Source organism: Ornithorhynchus anatinus, chromosome 1 (assembly GCF_004115215.2).
Source record: "Ornithorhynchus anatinus isolate Pmale09 chromosome 1, mOrnAna1.pri.v4, whole genome shotgun sequence".
Classification (NCBI taxonomy): domain Eukaryota; kingdom Metazoa; phylum Chordata; class Mammalia; order Monotremata; family Ornithorhynchidae; genus Ornithorhynchus; species Ornithorhynchus anatinus.
In genome coordinates this window covers 161,016,567-161,028,665 of record NC_041728.1, presented here as the reverse complement: position 1 = coordinate 161,028,665, position 12,099 = coordinate 161,016,567, and the positions used below count along the sequence as shown (strand labels likewise).

The window sequence follows — 12,099 nt, the reverse complement described above, 5'->3', positions numbered from 1 at the left end:
CTGGGACAACCTGCCTTCTTCCATGAGACTGACCTCAATCAGTTATTTTTTTTCATGGTATTTGTTAAGTGCTTACTCTGTGCCAGTCACTGTACTAATCACTGTGGTAGATATGCGCTAAATTCCACAAGGGGCTTACAGTCTTAATCCCTATTCTACAAATGAGATAAATGAGACTCAGAGAAATTAAGTGACTTGCCTTTGGTCACATAGCAGATAAATAGTAAGGGCTGGGATTAGAACCCAGTTTCTCTGCTTCCCAGGTCCATACTCTTTTGACTAGTCAACATTGCTTCACCTGTCTAGGTGAATTTCCTGATTTTGGCTAGGTATGCTTCCCAATTTAGTGATTTTTGGCAAGGTATGTCTCCTTATTTAGGTTGTTTTATCAGAGAAATGACTTGGCTGTTTTCATGTCTTTGGCTCACTCTGTCCCTCTTTGTTTTTAACTATTTCAGTGCTGATGGAGCCTCTTTGTCCTCCCCAGTGGATGGTTAGTGGCATGACTCTAACAGACCTTTAGCACTTAATCACCTTGCCAGCTCCTATCTCACCTCACTGATTTTCTGCTAACACAAACCTATTTGCTGTACCTCGATCTTATCTATCTTGCTGCTGACCCCTTGTCTGGAACTCCCTCCCCCGTTATATCTGACATATCATCACTCTCCCTTCTTCATAGCCTTATTAAAATCCCATCTCCTCCAAAACGCCTTCCCTAAGCCCTCACTTCCCCTGTTCCCTTGATCTTCTGTTTTACCCTTTATTCACCCCACCCTCAGCCCCTCCGTATGTGCATATCTGTAATTTATTTCAATGTCTGTCTCCCCCCTCTGGCCTGTGAACACCTTGTGGGATGGTAACTTCCATCTGGGAATATATCTTCCAACTTCTGGGACTATACCAGAGAAGCAGCGTGGCTCAGTGGAAAGAGCACGGGCTTTGGAGTCAGAGGTCATGAGTTTGAATCCTGGCTCGGCCACTTGTCAGCTATGTGACTTTGGGCAAGTCACTTAACTTCTCGGTGCCTCAATTACCTCTTCTGTAAAATGGGGATTAAGATTGTGAGCCCCAAGTGAGACAACCTGATTCCCCTGTGTCTACCCCAGTGCTTAGAACAGTGCTCGGCACATAGTAAGCGCTTAACAAATACCAATTAAAAAAAAACAAACTTCTCTGCCAATTCTGTAATATTGTACTCTCCAAAGCACTTAATTCAGAGCTCAGAGTAAGTACTCAATGAAAATGACTAATTGATTCATTTACTGATAGGTGGCTCCCAGGGACACAGACAATGCCTGTGGTTGTAGGCTTGAGTAACATAGAAATAATCCTGGCAGTGTCAGAACTTTAAAAGGTTCTGCTAGAAACTAGGGCAACTCCAGCACTATCTCCTGCCTGCCTTCTCCATGATACCAGGATTATCAACCAGTTCAGGTTGACAGTTACTTGGGATCCCTGAAATCCACCTGGTGAGAAGTGACAGCTATGCAGCTTTCTATATTGGCTCTTTCAGTGTCTCTACTAGTAGTGTGGCTTGGAGATAGTGCTTGGTGGTGTTTGGGTTAGCTATCACAACTCATATGTTTTTCAAAATGTAAGTAGGCTTTTATTATTTTCATTCCAGGAATTAGAAAAAACAATTCCTAAAACCAGATTCAAATTATATTGTCCTGCATATATGGCTAACAATATATCATTTTTGACCTGAAATTCCCAGCTAGAGATGACAATAAACAGAAAGTTAATAGTAAGGTAACCTGTTTAGTTTCATCCCTGATTACCCTATGTATTTTTTTTTTAACTCCTTAGGGATTCTTGTCCAAAATTCAACAGAAACTATATAAATAAAAGAGGCTCACAGACTGTGAGCCTCTTATGAATGGACTGTATTACCCCAACGTTTTATACAGTTCCTGCCACATAGTAAGTGCTATAGGCTTAAGAAATACCATTTAAAGAAATGCACAGAAATGCAGACAGGGATGAAATTCAAGCTAAATGTGAATTGCATTTGTCAAAAGAAATACATTAGGATTGACAGTTATTTGACTTTGTATTATGCTATTTCTGTAATTTGAAGCATTTTAGGGAGTAGGGGGAAATTGCTCTTAATGAAGATGTATCAATAACTACTATCCCCTTTAACTAACCAATTTAAATTAAATCATAATGCACGAGGGATTTTTTTAGAGAAATTTCTTAGTTCTTTTTGTTCTTCATTTGAAAGTCTGGTTTAAGCAGCAGCAACATAGTAGTTACATAGTCTCTAAATACCAAGCCTGAGCTCGTTGTGGGCAGGGAATGTGACTGTTTATCATTGTATTACTCTCTCAAGCACTTACTACAGTGCTGTGCACACAGTAAGCACTCTAAATATGAATGACAGAAATGAACAAAGCAAAACTGCTGCCTTTAGTGAAGCCAACGAAGGGTAAAATTTCAAAACAAGCTGTAGTGAATAGATCTACAAGCCCCTGAAATTGTTGTGGGCAACTGAACCTGCAAATAGGTAGTTAGGCACTAAGTGAGTTTATAGGGTACTCTCATTATTCTTTACCAATTGTAAAATGTTAATTTTAGCAAAAGCAAAGCACATTTGTGTAGTTTGAAAAGTACAGTCTCTGTAAAATTCTACTTCTCAAAATGTATTCCATTAACACTTGACATCTTAGGGCTTGGAAAGTTTGGCACTTCATTTAAAAATGCTGCATTATTTTGTAGATGTTGTCTAAGAATAACTCAAATAGGAAAGCTGGAAGGTCTGCATCTCCAGAAGTAGATGGAGATTATCAATAGAAGCTAAAATACCTCACTATTGGCTTCAAAGCTCTCCATCACCTTGCCCCCTCCTACCTCACCTCCCTTCTCTCCTTCTATAGCCCACCCCATACACTCTGCTGCCGCTAATCTCCTCACTGTGCCTCGTTCTCACCTGTCCTGCCATCGACCCCTGTCCTACCACTGTCCTGGAATGCCCTCCCTCCTCATATCCCCCAAACTGAGTCTCTTTCCCTCTTCAAAGCCCTACTAGAGCTTACCTCCTCCAGGAGGCCTTCCCAGACTGAGCCCCCCTTTTCCTCTGTTCCTTCTCCCCTCCCCATCACACCTACTCCCTCCCTCTGCTCTATTCCCTTCCCCACCCCATAGCACTTGTGTATATTTGTAAATATTCATTATTCTATTTTATTAATGATATGTATATGTCTATGATTCTATTTATCTATTTTGATGGTATTGATGCCTGTCTACTTGTTTTGTTTTGCTGTCCCTCCCTTTTAGACTGTGAACCCATTGTTGGGCAGGGATTGTCTCTATCTGTTGCCATACTGTATATTCCAGGTGCTTAGTACAGGGCTCTGCACACAGTAAGTGCTCAATAAATATGATTGAATGAATGGGGTGAATTTTCTAGATTTGCCACTCTTCCAAAAGAAACCTGTGCTTTTTATATAAATGAGAGCAAGTAACTGGGTTTAATGGCTGTGATGCATTTGATTAATTAATTTCAAAGCTAGAACCTACTTAAAGAACAAAGAACGAATGATATTTTTAATCCAATTGTGATGTCACAAGCCATTATGGGATTATGAGACTGGAAGTCAGAAGGACCTGGTTTCTAAACCCAGCTCTGCTACTTGTCTTTCTGCATGACCTTGGGCAAATCACTTCACTTCTCTGTGCCTAAATTACCTCATCTGTAATATGGGGATTGAGACCGTGAGCCCCATATGCGACAGGGACTGTGTCCAATCCAATTTGCTTGTATCTACACCAGCGCTTAGTACAGTGCCAGGCACATAGTGAGTATTTAATAATAATGATGATGGCATTCATTAAGCACTTACTGTGTGCCAAGAAGTGTTCTCAGTGCTAGGGGGATACAAGGCAATCCGATTGTCCCACATGGGGCTTACAGTCTTGATGCCCATTATTCCAGATGAGGTAACTGAAGCACAGAGAAGTTAAAGTGACTTGCCCAAAGTCACACAGCTGACAAGTTAGGAGACAGAATTAGAACCCATGTCCTCTGACTCCCAAGCTTGTTCTCTTTCCACGGAGCCATGCTGCTTAACAAATACCATAATTATTATTTCTCAGTGTAAAATGTTGATTGATTTAGGAATTTTGATCATTCTGCCCATTCTTCCATTAGAAATATACTTTTTAAAAAGTTGCACTTTCATTCAAGGTGCACCCAAATCTCAGCATTTCCATAATTCTCATTAGAGTGCATTTTTGTATGTTTCACTTATACAGATTTCTTCAGGGAAAGTAAAATTAAAAGCACTGAAAGAGACTAGTCAAGGTAAGACTTTTTGTTACTTGGATAGAATAATGAAAACAAAATCCACAGAAAGCAGTTTTCTCATCAGCTTTGCATTTTCCTGATTCTATTTTCTTGATTCTATTTAGTTGCCATTGTTTTTACGAGATGTTCTTCCCCTTGACTCTATTTATTGCCATTGTTCTTGTCTGTCTGTCTCCCCCGATTAGACTGTAAGCCCGTCAAACGGCAGGGACTGTCGCTATCTGTTGCCGACTTGTTCATTCCAAGTGCTTAGTGCAGTGCTCTGCACAGAGTGAGTGCTCAATAAATACTATTGAATGAATTTTCCTGAGTGAACAGTTTTTCAAAATTATGCTTTGAGTGGTGGACACATTCATTTTGAATGACTAAAATGCTATTGGTGAGAAAGGTAGAGAAGTAGTATGGTCCAGTGAAAAGTACACAGGCCTGGGAGTCAGAGGAGCAGGGTTCAAATCCTAGGGGATTAAGACTGTTGAGCCCCACCATGAAACATGCATTGAGTTCAGCCTGATTATTTTGTATATACCCCAGCATATAGGAAGCACTTGACAAATACCATAAAAACAAGTATAGAAACATTTAAGACAAAGTGATTATCTGGTGAGGTGGTTGGTTAAGAACAGTTTTTCTTTCTTGGCTATTGGGAAGAAATAAAGGATTTTTGATTTTTTAAAATTAGAACTTTGAGCCTACACTCAGTCTGAATCTTATCTGAATATTGCTTTAGGGATTGGCAGGTGACATACTAGAGACAATTGTGCCTGACAGGGGCCCAACAAGTGTGTCCTTTATATTGTTGGTTATTGCCCATCATTGCTCCTCAGGTCAGCTGTCTTAATGGGGAGGCATCAGCTTCAATTGGTCAATGATATTTATATGCATTACTGTATTCAATAGTATTTATTGAGTGCTTCCTATGTGCAGAGCACTGTACTAAGCGCTTGGAATGTACAATTCGGCAACAGATAGAGACAATCCCCGCCCAATGACGGGCTCACAGTCTAATCTAGTCTATTGTAATTGTAAACTTCAATATAGGCATTTTGCTTTCAGTCTCTGATCTCAGTCTCCTATACCTCTGAACTTGGAACATGACAGTAGCCAGATGTTCTAGAACCATTTGCTCTTAGTCCAGGAGAATGCACAGGATGACTCTCAAATGGGGTATCAGGGGCCACCCTGTTGAACCACAGCCAACATCTTGGTGGTCTTCTTGGGAGACCCCTAAGAAACTGTTTAGAATGGAGATGACAATCTCTCAATCAAGGTGCCGGGGGGAGTTCAGCTCTGCTTCTTTCTAGACAAATATGGCTAGGAGTGAAATGCTTTTTTTTGGACTCTGGCATCTTCCCTGACTACTGAATGCAACATAAAATTATAAGTAGTTCTAGAGAATGAAGAAGCAATATATAATGATAATTGTGGTATTTAAGCATTTACTGTGTGTCAGGCATTGTACTAAGTACTAGTATAATATACAAGGCAATCTGGCTGGATACAGTCCAGGCACATGTGGAGCTCACTGCCTTCATCCCCAGTTGAGATCACTGAGGCACAGAGAAGTTAAGTAAATTGCCCAAGGTCACATCAGACAAGTCAGGGAGTCAGAATGAGAACCCAGGTCCTCCTGATTCGCAGGCCACTAGGCACACTTCTGTCTCTGTCTCTCTGTCTCTGTCTCTCTATATATAGAATTTGTCTTGTCTTATGTTGTCAAATCATCTCTGATCCATAGCAACACCATGGACACATCCCTCCCAGAATGCCCTACCTCCATCTGCAATTGTTCTGGTAGTGTATCCATAGAGTTTTCTTGGTAAAAATCTGGAAGTGGTTTACCACTGTCTCTACCCTTGACTCTCCCCCCATGCTGCTGCTGCTGCCCAGAACAGGTGAGTTTTGAATTATAGCAGATTGTCTTCCACTTGCTAGTCACTGCCCAAGCTAGGAATGGAATGGACAGGCCTCTGCTTGACTCCCCCTCCCATAGTCGAGACTGGTAGAATACTGGAAACTCTCCAGGTGTGACCCTGAGAGAGGCTATATTTGCGATTTGCTTATTTTATGTATAAGGAAAATCATCTTATTTTTCATTTGTTGATTTGTTCTTCCCTGTGTTTTTCCAGAAACAGAGAAAGAATCATATGACTACAAAATGGCAAGTGACAGTGTCCTTGAAAAATCCAAAACAAGAGGAAAAGCATGTGGACAATGCGAGATTAAAACAGCCCAACTGGCAAGTTTTTTTTGTTTTTTCCCCCCTAATGGTATTTGTTAAGCGCTTGCTTCATGCCATGCACTCCACTAAGTGCTGGGGTAGATACAGGATAGACTGAACACAGTCCATGTCTCACATGGGGCTCACAGTATTAATCCTCATTTTATAGATGAGGTAACTGAGGGACAGAGAAGTAAAGTGACTTGTCAAGCAAGGTTCACACAGCAAAGAAGTGTCAAAGCAGAATTGGAACACAGGTAAACCCAGGCCTGTGCTCTATCCACTAGGTCAAGTTGCTTCACAAGTTTTTGGAAAATCATTATTGCAATTTAAAATATTTGGATTTTAGAATGTACCAAGTAAGTATGCTTAAAGGTATATTTTGAGGGTGCTTTTTTTTTTTAACTCTGTTGGAGTTGGTTTCATTCAATCGTATTTATTGAGCACTTACTGTGTGCAGAGTACTGTACTAAACACTTGGGAATAGTCTTGTCTTATGCTGTCAAGTCACCTCCGACCCATAGCGACACCATGGACACTTCTCTCCCAGAACACTCCACCTCCATCTGCAGTCGTTCTGATAGTGGATCTATAGAGTTTTCTTGGTAAAAATATGGAAGTGGTTTAACATTGCTTCCTTCCGCACAGTAAGCTTGAGTCTCTGGCCTCGACTCACTTCCATGCCATTGCTGCCCAGCATGGGTGTGTTTTGACTTGTAGCAGATTGCCTTCCACTCACTAGCCACTGCCCAAGCTAGAAATGGAATGGATATGATTCTGCTTGACTCTCCCTCCTGTGGTTGAGAGTAGTAGACTACTGGAAATTCTCCAGCTGCGACCCTGAGAGGGGATTGGGAATGGTACAATACAAAAAATAATCATTGAGTTTGTTTACCACATAGCATATTGATTACAGATAATATTTTGAATAGGGGTTGAACTGTATAATTTGGTAATTCACTACTCTGCCATCTGCCATAGTCTCCATTTAGAGAAGCAGCGTGATGGAGTGGCAAAAGCATGGGCTTGGGAGTCAGAGGACATGGGTTCTAATCCTGGCTCCACCACTTGTCTGCTGTGTGACCTTAGGCAAGTGCTTAACTTCTCTGTGCCACAGTTCCCTCATCTGTAGAATGGGGATTAAGAGTGTGAACCCCACATGGGATAACCTGATTACCTTGTGTTTCTTCCAGGGCTTAGAACAGTGCTTGGCACACAGTAAACACTTACAAAATACCATAGCTATTATTATTATTATTGTTGTCACTGGACCATATCTTAACCCCTGGTGGTAAGAGAGAATAAATGTTCAAACCTTGGGCCCTTCCTGCATCCCAGCTCCTTATGAAGAAATGAGTTGAGAGGTTGTTTTAGTGTGGCAGCTGCTATTAATGGCACCTGGCTCTCACTGTATTCAAATATCACATTTTGCTGTCCCTAATTGGAGTGGATAAGGGACAAATAGGGGAACATAGAATGAGTGGCGAAATATTTTTTTCTCTCCTGCTAATAGTTGTCATGTGGAGAGGTGACCAACCAGACAGCTCAGCCCCTTGTTTCCCTTCTCTGTATGTCTCCTGTTCTGACCTGGCAATAATAATAATTATGGTATTTATTAAGCACTTATTATATGCCAGGCACTGTACTAAAAGCTGGGTGGGTACGAGCAAATCAGGATGGACACAATCCTTGTCCCACACAGGGCTCACAGACTCAATCCCCATTTTCCAGATGAGGTAACTGAGGCCCAGAGAAGTGAAATGACTTGCTTAAGTTCACACAGCAGACAATTGGCAGAGTGGGGATTAGAACCAATGACCATCTGACTCCCAGTTCCGGGCTCTATCCACTACGCCAAGCTGCTTCCAGACCTGGCCAGACATGGAGAGAGGGAGACCCTTGGACTCCTCAGTCAGCTTCCTCTGTATATTAATAATAATAATAATGACAATGGTATTTGTTAAGTGCTTACTATGTGCAAAGCACTCTTCTAGGTGCTGGGGGGGGATACGACGTAATCAGGTTGTCCCACGTGGGGCTCACAGTCTTAATGCCCATTTTACAGATGAGGGAACTGAGGCACAGAGAAGTTAAGTGACTTGCCCAAAGTCACACAGCTGACAAATGGCAGAACTGGGATTAGAACCCATGTACTTTGACTCCCAAGCCTGGCTCTTTCCACTAAGCCACACCCATTTACTACCTGAACTGGCCAAACACCCTGCCGGCATTGTTAGTTTTGCAAGAGAATGAAAAGGATATATAAGCGTGGTGACGATGAGGTTGCAGTCTTCCAGTGACAACAGTGCCCGAACCTCAGGGCCAAGGACCTGTGTGAAGGAATTGATGACAGAGTTGGTGGTTCGTGCACCATTTCTCACATACCTTTGTCCCTGTCAGGCTGGCTTCCGCGGGCTCTGACTACAATGAGCAAATAGTTTGGGTGTCTGATATTCGCCCCACCTTCAGACCCACAGGACCGAAGCCTTGTGGTCTGGAGGAAAGAGCACAGTCCTGAGAGTCAGAGGACCTGGGTTCTAATTGCGGCTCTGCCACTTGTCAGATGTGTGACCTTGGGAGAGTCACTTAACTTCTCTGTGCTTCAGTTTCCAAATCTGAAAAATGGCAATTAAATCCTAATCCCTCCTATGTCGACTATGAGCCAAATGTGGGATAGGGACTGTGTTCAACCTGATAACCTTGTATTACCCTAAGGCTTAGAACAGTACTAGAGACATATGAGAAGCAGCACGGCTCAGTGGAAAGAGCAAGGGCTTGGGAGTCAGAGGTCATGGGTTCTGATCCCAGCTCTACCACTTGTCAGCTGTGTGACTTTGGGCAAGTCATTTAACTTCTCTGTGCCTCAGTTACCTCACCTGGAAAATGGGGATGAAGACTGTGAGCTCCATGGGGGACAACCTGATTACCTTGTATTCCCCCCCAGTGCTTAGAACAGTGCTTGGTACATAGTAAGCACTTAACAAATGCCATCATTATTATTATTATTACAGAATAAGTGCTCAACAAATACTATTATTATCATTATTATATTTATATTAATGTCCATCTCTCCATCTAGGCTGTAAATTCATTGTGGGAAGGGAATGTGTCTACCAGCTCTGTTGCATTGTATTCTCCCAAGTATTTAATATAGGACTCTGAATGCTTTGAGCACTCAATAAATACTATTGATTGATTGATATATACACAAGTCATTCACATGAAAGACCACTATATCTGTCTGCCCCTCTAGTCTGTAAACTAATTGTATGCAGGGAATGTGTCCATTTACTGTTACATTATAATAATGATAATTCTGGTATTTAAGTGCTTACTATGTCCCAGACACTGTACTAAGTGCAGGGGTGGATACAACCAAATCACAGTTGGGCACAGACCATGGCCCACAGGGGGCTCACAGTCCTAACCCCCATTTTACAAATGACACAACTGAGGCACAGAAGTCAAGTGACTTGCCCAAGTGCTTAGTACAGTGGTCTGCACACAGAAAGCACTCAAACACAACTGATCGACTGACTTAAGTGAGTGCAGCAAAGGGCCAATTCTGGGCCATAGCACAAGGCAACTGAGGAAATGACTGCCTTCCGATTTTTATCCATAATAAGAATAATGATGGTATCTGCTAAGCACTTACTATGTGTCAAGCACTGTTCTAAACAATGGTTCTAAGTCTCTATGAAGTGACTGGACAAAGTCACACAGCTGACAGGCGACAGAGCGGGAATTAGAACCCATGACCTCTGACTCCCAAGCCTGTGCTCTTTCCGCTAAGCCATGCTGCTTCTCAGCTGTTTGTCAGGATTCCTTCTGGTACCGTCCACCTGGAGGAATGTCCTACGTGGTTCTTTGGTCAGAAGTCTTCATCTCTGATGTTATAACCCTTGCAAGTAGAGCCAGAACTAGGCCCTTGGTCTCTTAATTCCCAGAGCTGAATTGTTTACAGTGAACCAACAGCAGGGCTATTGCTTCAGGGCCTGCAATATCCACACAATGATGAGCTGAAGGAAGTGAAGTGCAGCTTTCCTAAATGTTGCCAGAATTCAGCACAGCTGCAGATACACTGATGGCAATGTGAGAAATAGCTTTCAATTAGCAAAAAATGAAGAACAAATGAACTAATATTTATGAGAAGAATCTCAGAACAGCTCTGACTCCATGCCAGTCAATTCTCAGTTGGAATAATAAGCTCAGTCATGCCCTCATATCATTTTACTCTCAGTGATAAACTGAACGTAAGATGAACCATATGGGAGACTCCCTCTCTTCCTCATTCCTTCCTTCTGCTACCTACTGGCCTCTCCCTCCTCCTCTGTGGAAATTATGTTCCACAGATGAAGCAGAATGGCTTCATGGTAAGAGCACAGGCTTGGGAGTCAGAGGATGTGGGTTCTAATCCAGTATCCTCCACTCAGCTGCTGTGTGACCCTGGGCAAGTGACTTCACTTCTCTGTGTCTGTTACTTCATCTGACAGGGATTAAGACTGAACCCCATGTGGGACACAGACTGTGTCCAACCTGATTACCTTGTATCTACCCTAGTGCTTAGAATAGTGCTTGGCACATAGTAAGTGCTTTACAAATACCATAATTACTATTAGATGAATTACGGAAGTTTTGGAAAAAATTGTTCAAATCTTCATCTGGCTGAGACCCTTAGCCTACAAAACTTTATCATCAACAATGGCCTTTATTAAGTGCTTACTCTCCATAGAGCACTGTATTAACCACTTGGGAACTGGGACACTTCAGTACAGTAGAGTTGATAGACACATTATCTGCCGACAATGAGCTTACAGTCTAAAGGGGGGGGACAGACATATAAAGAATTTATGATATAATGAATACCAATTATCTGCTTGCTTAGAAGCACCTCTTAATTAATCAGGCAATGGTATTTATTGATCATTTATAGTGTGCAGAGCACTGTATTAAGTAAGCATTTGGGAGAAGTTAATACAACAGAATTAGTAGGCATGTTCCTTGTTTACAAGGAGTTTACAGTCTAGTAGAGCCTGTAGCTGGAAGCCACGTAGCCTGGACTACATGTAGTCAGAGGCGTTCTTGGGCTGGAACTGCAAAATTCCCCCTCCAGAGTTTCCCAAATACATTCTCATTAGGCCCTATCTGCCGTCACAGTGACTTTTTTCTACGCTCCTGGTAAGTGTGGCTTACAGCTAGGAGAGGCTCATCTTTCGACTATATAATATGAGGGGAAGTGAAGAGGGACATTACTTCCTTTCAAATGACACACCTCAAATTATTTTGGATCTACCCCAGCAGTCGTTAGAGTAAGTGCTTAATGAATACCATTATTATTGTTATTATACAAGTGCTGTCTGTCTTTTGTCAGTCCAACTCTTACATTTTTTAAACGTTTTTATACGTCAATCAGTGGTATTTACTGAACATTCATTATGTGCAGAGCATGTGGTTCTTTGCGTTAAAAGAATGAGTAAGGAGAAAATGCATGAGCAGTTTATTAAATTTTGGTTTTACATTTTATTTTAACTTAAGCCACTGACTCATCTGTGAAGATGTAGCTTCAAGA

General features: G+C 41.8%; 1 protein-coding gene and 2 non-coding genes across 5 annotated transcripts in view; 1 reads left to right on the top strand and 2 right to left on the bottom strand.

Moving 5' to 3' along the window:
• Positions 1-12,099, top strand: part of ZBBX (zinc finger B-box domain containing) — a 106,150-nt gene that overhangs the window by 23,292 nt on the left and 70,759 nt on the right. For 2 of the 3 annotated variants that reach the window (XM_039913274.1, XM_029067858.2), the window contains 2 exons: positions 4,261-4,309; positions 6,439-6,548. In XM_039913274.1, the coding sequence (XP_039769208.1) occupies positions 4,261-4,309; positions 6,439-6,548 (159 nt within the window). Of the gene's footprint in view, positions 1-1,839; positions 1,927-4,260; positions 4,310-6,438; positions 6,549-12,099 lie in introns of those variants that run through there. The other variant, XM_039913275.1, reaches the window with a different exon arrangement.
• Positions 6,215-6,352, bottom strand: LOC114815489. Its single transcript, XR_003763268.1, has one exon. It is a non-coding gene; the product is annotated as a small nucleolar RNA SNORA7 (small nucleolar RNA).
• Positions 7,243-7,380, bottom strand: LOC114816266. The gene has a single exon (XR_003764030.1). It is a non-coding gene; the product is annotated as a small nucleolar RNA SNORA7 (small nucleolar RNA).